The 15,544-nt window shown below is 42.0% G+C and overlaps 1 protein-coding gene across 4 annotated transcripts in view; it reads right to left on the reverse strand.

Moving 5' to 3' along the window:
- The window catches only part of LOC141133431 (venom factor-like), a 681,995-nt gene that overhangs the window by 616,574 nt on the left and 49,877 nt on the right, over nt 1–15,544 (reverse strand). For all 4 annotated transcript variants that reach the window (XM_073622818.1, XM_073622817.1, XM_073622816.1 and 1 more), the window contains exons 5-9: nt 14,925–15,019; nt 12,436–12,518; nt 9,309–9,396; nt 9,029–9,131; nt 4,912–5,032 (exon numbers count right to left, since the gene is read on the reverse strand). In XM_073622818.1, coding sequence (XP_073478919.1) covers nt 4,912–5,032; nt 9,029–9,131; nt 9,309–9,396; nt 12,436–12,518; nt 14,925–15,019 — 490 coding nt within the window. The remainder of the gene's footprint in view (nt 1–4,911; nt 5,033–9,028; nt 9,132–9,308; nt 9,397–12,435; nt 12,519–14,924; nt 15,020–15,544) is intronic.

The following is a 15,544-nucleotide window of genomic DNA, read 5'->3' on the forward strand; positions in this document are numbered from 1 at the left end:
GTTTTTTTTTTTTGTCTTGTTTTAGTGTTTGGTATAGTCATATCTAGATTTTTTTTCTTGTATAAGAATGATTTAAGATGTTATTTTGATAATTACATTTCTGGATGGTTTATAATTATATTGATTTAAGATGTTATTTTGAGCAATTGCCTGGAGGGAGATCCGGAAAAGCCTCAAACTCTCACCTTTTATTTCTAGACACCTTCCAATACAAGGAAACCCGTGCTTTCCCCCAGGTCTGGAACGACAGCCATATATCACCTGGCAACAGAAAGGCATCTCCAACTTTTCCTCGCTTTGTGATTCAGAGTCTGGCCGCCCCATCCCTTTCAAGTCATTAGCGGAGACATTCCAACTTCCCCAGTCACACATCTTCCAATATGGTCAATGCATCAGCTTTCTCAAAAACGCTTGCAGAGACGATCGCAAAAGATTTGAAACGTCCCTATCGGACTCTCTTCTTTTAAAGGGCTCCTACAAAATCTCAGACATATACCAGCCTCTCCTCCTAAAAGTCATTCCCTCACTGGAGACCTCATCAGCAGCTAACTGGGCAAAAGACTTCCCTGATGCCGACTTGGTCAACAAATTACTTCAAGGCCTCAACACTGTTCAAAAACTGGTGCCCAACGAATCTTGGAGGGAAACACAACTTAAGATCGTTCATTGAGCTCACATACCTTTCCTCTCGAACAAACAAGCGCAAACCTCCTCCACATGCCCCTTATGTCTACACCCCAGGCCTTCTTTGACCCATCGTTTCTGGTCATGTACTTTCATATCCACCTTCTGGGACCAGGTCCTACAGTACATATTTGAGGTGCTAAAATTACCTAAGGACCCCCTACTCCTCATTTTCGGACACTGGGACCCCCAACTGTTACCCTGGTCACCGAACGCTACCCCCTCATGCAAGGATTGGATCCTGATATGCCTCCTATTCGCTAGAAGAGCCATACTAAAAAATTGGATCTCCAACACATGTCCCAACACCTCTCAAATCAAAAGGGATCTCCTACAGTTGCTCTACAAAGACAGGATCAACATGGACTTTACGAATGAAAGAACCAAGACACGCTTCCACCACAAATGGGGAGCTTTCATGACCTCAACACTCTCCCCCACGGATATAGTCCATCTTGAGACTTTCTCCTTCCTCTATCATGATCCCCCCCCCCCCCACCTTAGATGGAATGATTCCTCCAAACCAAGGATCTACAACATAAGGACTCCAACTCTTACCAAATACTACAACATAATGCAAGACATCTTCACACTCTTCAAAACTCCATCTTCCCCCACATAGGAAGGTGGTGACTACAACTGCTACAAAGGACATAAATGTTAGTACCATAAAAACCATAGTCATCTTCTTTGCCCCCCCCCCGTTGTAGATACTCTGTTTCTATCTGGCTTTCCCCCACTCACCCCCCACACCCCCCCACACCCTATACGGGGTACATCCAGTAACATTCTGCTGGCAATCTCAGGGATCCCTTCTCCCCCCCCCCACCTAGATCCATCCAGTTTTACTTCCTTTCTTCCACATAGAAGGTACCTTTCACCCCATTCCCCAGGCTTATTATCTTTATCAGCTGTTCTATATTTCTATTTTGTATCAAGCTGATGTTTCTTTTGTTATTTTTGTAGAAAACATAAAATACAATGATACTTTCTTTTGATGTCATTCCCTGTATGTTACATCTTTCAATAAAAAATTATTTAAAAAAAAAAAAAAAGATGTTATTTTGATAATTACATTTCTGGAAGGTTTATAATTATATTGACATTTAATTATAACTGAATTGGATTTCACGATTGTTGGGATTGTAAAAGAAAAGGCTAATAAAAAATTATTGCAAAAAAAAAAAAAACTGGCCATACACTAGTAGATTTTTGAAAGAACATTCGTATGAACTTTTGTATGAAAACTCTCATCAGTATTTTCAATTTACATGACGTCATCGCATCAGGTGACGTCATCCAAATGAAACGAATGAAACAATGAAATTAATTCATTTGTTAATTTCATTATACATTTTTTCATTTGATTGATGGACATTCATTATTATTTGCATTCAGAGACTCGTATACATTTGAATCTCCGAAAATTAAATTTTCATCCAAAAAAAGGTATTGAAACAAAACTCACTGGTCTTTTAAGCCTGGTTTCACATATGTGCGGTGCGAATTGAAGCTCAGGTTTCACTGGGGAGATAACAATCTCCTGTTCAACGGATTCATTGCGTTTTTGCTCAGGATTAGAGAGCAGGGAGAGGGGGAGGGAGGGGGGGGGGGGGGGGGAGAGGGGAAGGTGTAGTGAGGAGAAAGAGAAAATCCTTGTTCAGAACGCAATGCATCTGCGAATCAGATGCGTTCCCATAGGAGATAATAGGCTTGTAGTTCGCACCGCAATGCCCAAAAAACGCACACTTTTTTGTGCAATGCGCAGTGCGAATGCAACGCACATATGTGAACCAGATGCATTCATATGAATGTATTTTAAAATGTCCTGCGAATTAGATGCGGTGTAAGCCGCATCTGATTCGCATAGGTGTGAACCCGGGCTTAAACTCCTATACTGCCTCTAGGTTGTCCACATTCTGGAAGGGCCCACAGTACACTTTCCAGACTGTCCATTGTTGAAGCGCAATTGCATTGTTGGTCCATTTACTGTTACATTTGTTTAGAAGATCTCTTTTTAAATGTACTTTTGATGATTATTTAGAGAACCTTGACTATCAAATACCAATCGTCTCTGTTTCCAATCAAAGACATTGTATAGCAAAACAAGTCACCCTATCGTCACTGGGTTTTCTAGTGGAAAGTTCATTTGCAACTGCAGAGTTTACCATCAAGGGTAATGTATTCTTGAAACGGGCTCAGTGGTGGGAGGCAAAGGGATGTACAAGGGCAGAACCACCAGAAGTCTTAAAAAATATAAAAATCTAGAAGGTGATTCAGGGGGGTTGATTTATTAAAACTGGAGAGTGCAAAATCTGGTGCAGCTCTGTATAGAAACCAATCAGCTTTCAGCTTGTCAAAGCTTAATTGACCAAGCTGAAGTTAGAAGCTGATTGACTACCATGCACACCTGCACCAGATTTTGCACTCTCCAGTTTTAGTAAATCAACCCCAGTGTTGGGGGTGGGGGTGCCCAGGACACTGGAGACTTAGGTAAGCTGCTGCTCATGAATAATCCTTTTATCACTTATTATGGGCCCATTGGCCATTACACAATATTTTTGTAATTTGTCTTATCTTAGCCTATTTGGGACCTATCACTATAGATCTTCAGGGTGACGCGCAGCATTTCCTTCCTAAATATCATGAGTTACTCTTGCCCATCTTTCTTCCCCCTGGTTTGTATGTGGGGATAGTGCAATCTTCCTTGTACCCCTGAATCCTTCTTATCCCCCTGGTTATGTATGGTTTCCCTGGTTTATTCAGGTCAGCCATTCATCAACATTTATGGGGACTTTGGATTTGTTTTTAACCCCCCCTTTTCCTCCCCCTCCTTTCCTTCACTCCCCCCCCCCTCTTCTTCCCCTTTCTCCCTTCCTTCCTTCCCCCCCTTTTTCCCCTCCCTTTCCCTTCCCCCTTTCCTCCTCCTCTCCCCCCTCCCTTCCTTTATTCCTCTCCCCCCCCCTCTTTCCCCTCTCTAACCCCCCCCCGTTATTCTTTTTCTCTCTCCCCCCTTTTCTTCTCGCCCCTCCTTCATCCCTCTCCTTTTCCCTCCCCTTCTTTCCCCTTGTTCCACCAAACCCCCTTTTCCAAACCCTCCTCCCCTCCCCATCCTCCCTTTCCTTATATATATATATATATATATATATATATACGTCTGCTATAAGAGAGCATTTCGCAGTGCCACCATCTTGACTGTGTTGGTTTATGCTGGTAAATGCCACTGTCTTCCCTTCCCCTATCTATCAATTCTACATAAATATTTTTTGTTTTGTTTTTTGGATATAATGTGTATTTTGTTATTTTCAGATACTATTCAGTCTGTTCCTCCTGAAGAATCGGTAGAATTCCGCGAAACATGTAGAGGAGTACTTGTTTATTGAGGACCCACTAAACCTCTTGTCTCCATTTTGGAGTACACTAAGTATTAGTGAAACAAATGTATAGACAGACTGTATTTCAACACACCTTTTTAAAATTGAAATCTAACCTGCCCTTATTCTTTTTCTCTTTCCCCTTTTTTTCTCCCCCCTCCTTCTTCCCTCTCCTCCCCCCCCTTCTCTCCCCTTGTTCCACCAAACCCCCCTTTCCCAAACCCTCCTCCCCTCCCCCTTCCCCCATCTTCCCTTTCCTTATATATATAAGTCTGCCGTAAGGGAGCATTGGCAATGCCACCATCTTGAATTTGTGTAGTGTGTTGGTTATGCTGGTAAATGCCACTGTCTTCCCTCCCCCCAGCTACCAATTCTACATATACATTTTCTGTTTTGTTTTTTGGATATAATGTGTATTTTGTTATTTTATTTCAGATACTATCCAGTCTGTTCCTCCTGAAGAAGCGGTAGAATTCCGCAAAACATGTAGAGGAGTACTTGTTTATTGAGGAACCACTAAACCTCTTGTCTCCATTTTGGAGTACACTAAGTATTAGTGAAACAAATGTATAGACAGACTGTATTTCAACACACCTTTTTAAAATTGAAATCGATGCCCTCTTCTCTATATCTGGATATTCTGTTTTTATCTTTTTGTATAAATAAAAAACCCTTAATTTTACTCCATGTGTATTGTGCCCAAGGTACTGAGATAATCAATTTCTCTTTTTTTGGAGACTGCTAGGGGAATTGTCTCCTTTTCGATTTCCCAGTGTATCTGTGCCTACATAGTACTAAATTATCATCATTAACATGTAATGAATTCCCTGTGAAGGTCCCTTCCTGTACTCACCTGAGTCAGTAACTACTGTGACAGACATGTAAAGGGAGAACTGGAGCATGTCATCTTCTTCCTTAAAGTTCTTCACAAATTCGCTTCTCTCTAAGGTAACTGTACCATCTCCATTATTGATCTAAGTGATAAAACATGAGAAAAAAAAAAGAATGTATTGTTAACTACTTCACCCTGGAAGGTTTCACCCCCTTAATGACCAGGCAATTTTTTGCTATATGGCTCTGCATTACTTTAACTGACAATTGTGCGGTCATACGACGCTGTACCCAAATAAAAATGATGTCCTTTTTTTATCCACATATACAGCTTTCTTTTGGTGGTATTTGACCACCTCTGTGGTTTTTATTTTTTGCGCTATAAACAAAAAAATACTGGGATATTTTTATGGCATTTTTTTTTATTTATTTTTTTACTAGTAATGGTGGCAATCAACGGTTTTTGGCGGGACTACAACATTGCTGCATAAAAATCGGACACCTAACTGACACTTTTGACACTTTTTTGGGAACCAGTGACGTTATTACAGTGATCAATGCTAAAAATATGCACTGTTGCTGTACTAATGACCCTGGAAGGGAAGGGGTTAACACCAGGAGCGATCAAAGGGTAAAGTGTGTCCCTAGGAGGTGCTTGCTAACTGTGTGGGGGATGGACTGACTGGGGGAACACAGAGATCCGTATTCTCCTCTGTCAGAACAGCAATCTGCCTTGTTTACATAGGCAGATTGTCGTTCTGCTTCTCTGGGAAGTGATCAGCGGGTCCTGGCGGAGGCACGCTATTTGTGTCCCCCTCTGGCCAATCAGCACGTGCGTGCACCCCCTGCTGTCTATAGCACGGAATTATGTACAGGTATGTGTTGTTTTGTGCAAAAGAGCCTCCCTGCCGCAGTATATTTGCGGTAGGCGGCCTTTAAGAGGTTATGGTACATGTGTGTGTAAATATACCGTACTGTGTGTGAAAGGTGTGAAAAAATGCTGTAAATTAATTACACTTTCAGACTGCAGCATTGTCAGTCAGGGAGGGTTGATGTACTAGCAGATTTAGATACACTAACAAATTGAAGCCAAACTCCAGCTCACACTTTATAAGCAGTTACAGCAAACATTGTTTGTTTTTTTGGGGTAAAAAGTTTTACATAAATGAATGATAATGCATTGTAAGCGCCCCTATCAGTGATAAATTGTTTGTCCCATCCCTGTAACTGTGACCAAAAACATATATAAATACAGCGCTCACAAACACAGACCCATAATAAGTGAAAACCAAAACATACAGTCCATAAAAGAAGTATGGTGCTTCACAACTAATGTGCAAAGTTGCAAGGAATGCTTCACATCTGGTGTGCAAAAAATGCAGTGAAAATGTTGCAGAAAATGCATTTTGCCCTCCCACAGGTCTCTTGAGGTCCTTTGATGACGCCCTGTGGGAGAGCAAAATGCATTGACACAACGCAATTCCGGCACGACTGACGTCACTTTCGGTCTCGTGGGAACACCAACACCGGTGTTTGCTGCAATCTCTTACAATTTTAATGCCTGATTTTAACTTACTTTTGTAAGTATAACCTTTTATGCGCAATAAATATTCTTTTTGAACATACTTCACTATTGGTCCCTCTTTTTTCCTTTTTGGGTACCTGTTTTGTATGGCTGAGTATTAACATTGAAGGATCGTTTACCATTCAGTCTCATCAGTGAACCTGCCATCCTGTGACATCCTCTGGATATCACTATAAGCCTTTATTGACTCCCAGACTGAAAAACTGGGTGTCATTGTGATCTGGTGAGTGGGGACACATGTGGGGGTGTCTTGGTACGCCTAAAAAAAAATTCTGCAACATTTTCACTGCATTTTTTTCACACCAGATGTGAAGCATTCCTTGCAACTTTGACATTAGTTGTGATGCACCAGACTGTATGTTTTTGTTTTCACTTATTATGGGTCTGTGTTTGTGAGCGCTGTATTTATATATATTTTTGTCACTATTTCCAAGTGTTTAGCACTTTGTGTATAGCAGCTGCATTCATTTTCTATTACCCCTTTTCTCACACCATCAGCACAGGTTTATATATTTAGATCATATATATATTTTCACCATCCCTGTAACTGATACATTCTGTTGGAAAGTTTGTTCTTTTGAAGAAAAAAAACTGGCTGATTCACCAGATGAAAATAAGGCAACAAAAGCCTAAAAAAAGAAAACAAATGCATCCACCACATCTAATGACTGGTAAGCTGCAATATATTACATTTTTGGTGTTCAGTTTAATACCACTTTAACCTCTTCACGCCGGGCACATGCAAATATGCAACCTCTCGGTGGGTGGGCCTTGGTGCGGCTGCATATTGGTGCCGAGCACTGCGCGCTCCTGGCACAGTTACCAGCAGCTAAGGGAAAGCTCCTGATCGCTGCTTGTGATTAGGGATGAGCCAAACACCCCCCGGTTCGGTTTGCATCCAGAACATGCAAACAGGCAAAAAATTTGTTCGAACACGCGAACTATGGGACACGAACATGAATAATCAAAAGTGCTCATTTCAAAGGATTATATGCAAGTTATTGTCATAAAAAGTGTTTGGGGACCTGGGTCCTGCCCCAGGGGACATGTATCAATGCAAACAAAAGTTTTAAAAACAGCCATTTTTTCAGGAGCAGTGATTTTAATAATGCTTAAAGTGAAACAATAAAAGTGTAATATTCCTTTAAAATTTGTACCTGGGGGGTGTCTATAGTATGCCTGTAAAGTGGCGCATGTTTCCCATTTTTAGAACAGTCTGACAGCAAAATGACATTTCAAAGGAAAAAAAGTCATTTAAAACTACTTGCGGCTTAATGAAATGTCGGTCCGACAATACACATAAAAGTTCATTGATAAAAACAGCATGGGTTTTCCCCACAGGGTAACCCCGAACCAAAATAAAAAAAAATGCGTGGGGTCCCCCTAAATTCCATACCAGGCCCTTCAAGGGTTGTGGGGATGAGGCCCTTCAACAACATGGGGACAAGGTGCTTTGGGGGGCTACCTCAAAGCACCCTCCCAATGTTGATGGCATGTGGCCTGGTACAGTTCAGGAGGGGGAGGGCGCTCTCTCGTCCCCCCCTTTTCCCACGGCCTGCCAGGTTGCGTGCTCGGATAAGGGTCTGGTATGGATTTTTAGGGGGACCCCACGCCATTTTTTTATTTAATTTTGCGCGGGGTTCCCCTTAAAATCCATACCAGACCTGAAGGGCCTGGTATGGAATTTAGGGGGACCCCCACTCCATTTTTTAAAAACATTTTGGCGAGGGGTTCCCCTTAATATCCATTCCAGACCTGAAGGGCCTGGTATGGAATTTAGGGGACCCCCATGCATTTTTTTTTATTTTGGTTCGGGGTTCTCTTGTGGGGAAATCCCATGCCGTTTTTATCAATGAACTTTTATGTGTATTGTCGGACCGACAATTCATTATAGCCGTGATTGGTTTAAATGACTTTTTTCCTTTGAAATGTTTTTTTGCTGTCAGACTGTTCTAAACATGGGAAACATGCATCCCTTTACAGGCATACTATAGACACCCCCCAGGTACCAAATTTAAAGGAATATTACACTTTTATTGTTTCACTTTAAGCATTATTAAAATCACTGCCCCCCAAAAAAACGGCCATTTTTAAAACTTCTTTTTGCATTGATACATGTCCCCTGGGGCAGGACCCAGGTCCCCAAACACTTTTTATGACAATACCATGTATATAAACCTTTAAAATGAGCACTTTTGATTTCTCCCATAGACTTTTAAAGGGTGTTCCACGGCTTTTGAATTTGCCGCGAACACCCCAAATTGTTCGCTGTTCGGCAAACTGGCGAATAGCCAATGTTCAAGTCGAACTCATGTTCGACCCGAACATAAAGCCCATCCCTACTTGTGATCAGGAGCTTTCTGATCAAGTGAATGCTGTGACAGCCAATCACAGCGGTCACATGATCATAAAAACCGCCCCACCTTTCGGCAATCTAAAACCGTTAAAGGGCTGGGAGGCACCGGCTCCAAGGGGTTAAGGAAAAAAGCCTCATTTTTAAAAATGTTTTGAGCGTTTTGAAAATAAAAGTTGAACTGAAATATACTCTTCTAACCTGAATCCTCCTAAGGGTGTTCGGAAAGCTTGTCTTTACCCCGTCCTTCGCTACTCCAAACAATACAAATGCTGAACCGTGCACCTCTTTCCCATAGAGGTACCTGAGAAAAGAAATAAAAGAACACGGTAAATAAACCAACCAATGAAACATTTGTCAATGAACAACGCACACTTCCTGTACAGATATTACCGATCACTAGAATAGATATCAACCATCCCCCAAAAATCTGCATATTTTGATATAACCATTTTACATCACATATTTACACTGAACTCACCTTACTCTTAAATCTACAACAAATTCTTGATCATCAAAGTAAAAGAATCTTTGGTTTGGAATAAGTTGGATCTCAAGTGTCGGCAATACTAAGAACAGAAAAAGAGGGTATTAGGAAGTTACACATTTATTTTTACCTTGACAGTGCAGAACAAAATACTTATAGCCCAACTGTCCAGAGAACACTGCTGATCACAGATTGAGGTAATGAGCCAATCAGCGGCTCTATACCATATGATCAGCTGTGTCCAATCACAGCTGATCATATATCTAAACAGAAGCCGGTTATCGGCACTCCTTTCCTCACGCTGACAGCATGAAGAGGGAGAAGAGAGAAGAGAACCGGCTTGTGTAAAAGGGACATGCACACTGATAATCAGGGCGCTGATTATCAGCGTCCTGATTATCAGTGCAGTCCCAACAGTGCCTACCAGTGCTGGCAATGTGTGACCACCACTGCTGCTAATCAGTGCACATCATTGGCTCCTCATCAGTGTCACCTATCAGGGCTGCCTACCAGTGCCCATCAGTGCCATCTATCAGTGCCAATCAGTGCTGCCCATCAGTGCCGCCTCTCAGTGCCCATCAGTGCCACCTCTCAATGCAGCCTCATCAGTGCCCATCAGTGCCACCTATCAGTGCCCATCATTGCCGCCTATCAGTGCCACCTATCAGTGCCTCCTCATCAGTGCCCACCAGTGCCGTCTCATCAGCGTCCATCAGTGCAGTCTATCAGTGCCCATCAATGCCCATCAGGGCCCCCTCATCAGTGCCCATCAGTGCCACCTCATCAGTACCCTTCAGTGCAGCTTATCCATGCCCAACAGTGCAGCCTCATCAGCGCACGTCAGTATAGGAGAAAAATTACCTGTTTGCAAAACTATGAAAACTTTTTTTGTTTTGTTTTTTCAAGATTTGCAGTCTTTATTCATTTATGTAGCAAAAAATAAAAAGTGGTGATCAAATATCACCAAAAGAAAGCTCTAGTTGTGTGAAAAAATGATAAAAATGTTTTATGAGTATAGTGTTGCATGACCACGCAATTGTCATTCAAAGTGTGACAGTGCAGAAAGTAAAAAATTGGCCTGGGCAAGAAGGGGGTATAAGTGCCCAGTAGGCAAGTGGTTAAGCCAGTTATATTCCAGGTGCTTAAAAACAAAGGTGTTTAAAATCTTACATTTTATTTCCCTCAGAAAGTAGTCACATTCTGAGTAGAAAAGCCTGTCCTCAGGCAGCATGTTGCAGAGTGGGACTCTTTCTCTCTGTGTGGAAGCAGTGGCCTCTCTGCAGTGGCCTACACACCCTCTACTGAGTCAGACCTAGGCCTATGGCATCGCTTCCAACTGTCCTTGATTTCGAGGGACTGTCACTGATTTGGAACAAAGTCCCTCTGTCCCTCTTTCCTCCTCACTTGTCCCTCATTTTGGTCTGATCTATATAGTTGTATATAAAATGCACTTTTTATCTATCAAAAAGTGTTTCCCAGTGCTAAACTTTTTATCCGATTTCTAAATTGCAGCATTTGTAAATTTCAAAAGCCAGTATAAAGGAATAGTAGTGTGGGTTTAACTAATCATTTTTTGCATAATTCTTCTTTAAGGGTCTGTGGCAAGGATTGTGTCCTTTGCCTACATACTTTTGATAATAGGTGTCCCTCATTCCCATCTCAAAAAGTTGAGAGGTATGCTTATGCCTATGGCTCTGCATTTAGCAGTAAGCATGATCTTTTCTAATCTATACGTCTGACTCGGGAGGGGCTGTGTTGGCCCTCTGCTGAAAGACCACTGCTTCCACACAGACAACAAAGATCCTTCTATGCATCCTGCTGACAGGGGACAGGCGTTTCTACTCAGAATGTGGATGCTTTAGAAAGGAAGACGTTGTGCATCCTTTTGGTTTGATTCACCTGGAATCCAATATAACTCCCCACCCCAATCTGTCCGATTATCTCCTACTCTATCCATTTTTAGATGATCCCTAAAAAAACATCTCTTCAGAGAGGTCTACCCTGCCCCACCTAACAACTGTAATTTTTTTTTCTCCATCAGCCCATCCCCACAGCTATTATCGCCTGTATCTCCTGACCCTCCCTCTTAGATTGTAAGCTCTATAGAGCAGAGCCCTGTTAATAGCATCATGGGTCCCTGGGCAAAGTAATGCACTGGTGCCACTACCAGCCTGCCCCAATTTGTGCACCTTCTTTCAAGAATTAAAGTATAAATAGGTGTAAGAATTAAACATATACTGTATGTATTATTACTTTCCATAAAATTGATTATAAACAATAAGAAAACATGCAATAAATCAAAGACTAATCAACACAAAGGGCACAGTACAGAGGGAGTCAGGAGGGCACAATACTGGGATCAGGAGGGCACATTACAGGTTCTGGGATGCTGCCCGGGACACGGCAATCCCTGCACAGCTTAGTAAAAAGCGTGACTGTCCCGGTAAATCCGGGACAGTTGGCAAGTATGATGTAATGCAAAATTTTCATTGGGCTCCAATGCACCTGGGGTCCCTGGGCAGTGCCTAGGGGTGTCCATGCATTAAGATAGCCCTATTAATAAGAAGGGCCTTCTGATTCCTCCTGTATTAAATTGTATTGTAACTGTATTATCTACCCTCGTGTTCTAAAGTGCTGTGCAAACATTTGGCGCTATATAAATCCTGTATAATAATAATCTATTTAGCTAATTTTAACTACTGGAAGTTTATTTGGGCTTTAAAAAACTAAAATATAATAAAAGTCATCATCAAAAATAATATTTACTTCTGGACGCCTTGAGGTCTATTTTATCTATGTATTTTTTCACACAAGATTCGCACAACTTTCAACTAAAAAATCACCCATTTTTATACTCTTTTTCAAATGAAAAAAGTTTGATTCCTGCGTGAACATTGTGTGAATTTATATGAAAACATTTGTTAATGAATTCATTATTGTTTAGTATTTATATTACTAAAGTAGAGTACCGTACAAAGATCTATATCTAAAATGTAGCAAACTGCAACAAATCAGATTTATTTTGGGATGGTTTGCTCCACATGGATTGAGGTATTCTTCTGTGGACAGTCTGTTATCGGTGACCCTACACTTCTTTTTTCTAAAGGTAAAAACCTCTTACCATATTCCTTCACTTCAAAATTTTCGGTATAGTTTTGAAGAGGAGAGTCTTTGTATCTTGTTGTTATGGTCCATGTCCCCACACTGCATAAGAAAAATGTGCGTCAGTTTCATCACCATGCATATGGAACATCTCATTCAGTTACAGTAGATAATATACACCGATCAGTCATAACATTATGACCACCCACCAGGACCCATCAAGGCGTGGCCTCCACTAAAGCTCTGAGGGTATGCTGTGGTATCTGGCACCAAGCCATCAGTAGCAGATCCTTTAAAGAGGTTGTAAACCCTTGAGGTTTTTCACCTTAATGTGTTGTATACATTAAGGTGAAAAACCACCTGTGTTGCAGCTGCTCCCCAGAACCCCCTTTTACTTACCTGAACCTGGTCTTTCCAGCGATGGGAACAAGCACACCAGCTCCAGCCGCTGTCAATCAAATCCAATGATGTGGGAGCTGGGGGGGGGGGGGGGGGGGGGGGCTGAGTCCTGCTGTCTGTGTCAATGGACGAAGCAGCAGGACATGGGAGCTTGCCTGCACGAGTGGCCCAGGGAGAGCGGCTCTCCAATGGGGCACTCGGGAAGAGGAGGAGTCAGGAGAGGAGGCTCAAAACCAACTGCACAGAGGAGGTAGGTATGACATGGATCAGACTTGTTTTCCAAGCATATCTCACAGATGCTTGATTGGCTTGAGATCTGGAGAATTTAACACCTCAAACTTGTTGTTGTGTTCCTCAAACCATTCTTAAATTCATCAGACCGGGCCACCTTCTTCCATTGCTCTGTGGTCCATTTCTGATGCTCATGTGCCCATTTTAAGTACTTTTGGCTCTGGACACAGGTCAGCATGGGCACCCTGACCGGTCTGCGGCTACACAGCCTCATACACAACAAATTGTGATACACTGTGTGTTCTGACCCCTTTCTATTCGAACCAGCATTCATTTTTTTCAGCAATTTGACCTTTAGTAGCTCTCCTATTGAATCGGACTATACGGGTCAGCCTTCACACTTCATGTGCATCAGTGAGCTTTGGCCACCCATGACCCTGTCATCGGTTTGACAGTTTTCCTTCCTTGGAACACTTTTGGCAGATCCTAACCACTGCAGACCCAGAACATCCCACAAGAGCTGCAGTGACCCAGTCGTCTAGCCCTAACAATTTGGCCCTTGTCAATGTTGCTTAAATCCTTACACTTGCTCATTTTTTTCTGCTTTCAACACATCAACTTCAGGGACAACATGTTCACTTGCTGCCTTATATATCCCACCCACTTTCAGGTGCCAGTGTAACAAGATAATCAATGTTATTCACTTTGCCTGTCAGTGGTCAGAATGTTATCGGTGATCGGTGTAGCTACTTTGGTCTTAAGAGTTGAGCAGGGTGAGAGTAGAGTGTTTCCATCAAGGAAATTCTGCCTAAATGCCAGACACTTTTTACGATATAATTTTTCTTGCTCTTTTCTTTTGTTATTCTGAATCTATATTCTTGTGTTTACTTCTCCTTAAAAATAAGGTTGCACCTTGGGTTGTGGAGTAATCCAACCCATATGGGAAGAAGCTGTCTGTTTGAAGGACTTTCCACACATGTGTATTATATACTGTATATATATCTATATGTGCCTCAAAACAATGAAAACAGTACCACTCAAATGCCCCCCAAACCTGTATCATTCAGATCAGATCATGTAGATAGGCTGGTGCAAGGCAGACAGAATCAGATTGTAAGACTCCGGTAGACTTCAACAAAATGGCAGCTGTCTGCACAAAGATACCGACTTCCCGCTACATAAATGTGAATGAAATGGGTAAAAGATGGCTTCAGCTCCTGTTCTCCGCCTGTAGAAAACTCAGATGCATTTGACCCTTTTCAGGGTTTAAAGTGATACTAAAACCTTACATTTTTTAAAAATTGCAAACATGTTATACTAACCTGCTTTGTGTATTGGTTTTGCACAGAGCAACTCCGATCTTTCTTTTCTCGGGTCCCCCGTTGGTGCTCTGGGCTCCTCCCCCTGCCGAGTGCCTCCATAGTAAGCCATGCTATGGGGGTACCCATGCATGCTCGCTCCCGAGCCCTGCTCTGTGTGTCTATAAGACACACAAATTGGGGCTCAACCCCGCTCCCTCCTCACTGGCTGTGATTCACAATGGCTCCTGTTGCGGTCTCTCAGCCAATGAGAAGGCAGAGAGTCGGGACAGTAGCCGCTTGTGTGCACATTGCTGGGGGGGCTTTTGGGGGCACTGCATACTGAAGGATTTTACCTTCATGCATTGCATGAAGGTAAAAAACTTTGGGCTTTACATGAAACTTTAATCATAAATGCCCTGAAAAAAAGGCAAAATGCATCTGGAGAGTTTTCTACAATTGGAGAACAGGAGCTGAAGCCATCTTTTACCCATTTCATTCACATCTATAAATCTAGTGGGACCTGATTAACTGTAAAAAAAACATAAACAAAAAAAAAAAAACAAGCATATATCCTCACCTTACAAGTTCAGGCAGTTTATAAGACAGGGAGAGGATGCCTGAGGCTGAATCCTGTTTGACGGTATCCCTCTTAACAATAATGTTTTCAGGAGTCTGGAAAAAGAGGAGAAAAGTTAATGGTTAGTATACAAAGAAATGAAGCACATCTGAAGAGGATGGCCAGTGGCAGATTAAAAAAGCCTGTTACAAATCTTGGTAATTTGAACTGAGTGCACAATTAAAGCGGAATTAAGCCCAAAACCAAAAATTTAATATATAGCAGTATACCAATCATGAGATGTGGTGGCTGCATTCATTTTCCTATTTTTTAGGCTTTTCCCCCTTGTTTTTACTTGGTGATCTGGTCAGTAACACCTCCTGTATTATAGTACCTCCACTCTGGATGAAGGAGCACAGGAGGCACCTTTGGACAACATCATTGTCAGTCAGGGGGCAGGGGAGTGTTAGATGGACTAGCAGATTTAACAAACTGAAGCCAAACTCCAACTTCAACTTGTTCAGCAGTTACAATAACAGTTTTGTTCGTTTTGGGATAAAAGTTATATATACAGTAAATAAACAAAAGCGGATCATTGTAAGCACCCTTGTTAGCGTTAAATGGTTTCTCTCAACCCTCTA

This window comes from Aquarana catesbeiana, linkage group LG03 (genome assembly GCF_042186555.1).
Source record: "Aquarana catesbeiana isolate 2022-GZ linkage group LG03, ASM4218655v1, whole genome shotgun sequence".
NCBI lineage: Eukaryota > Metazoa > Chordata > Amphibia > Anura > Ranidae > Aquarana > Aquarana catesbeiana.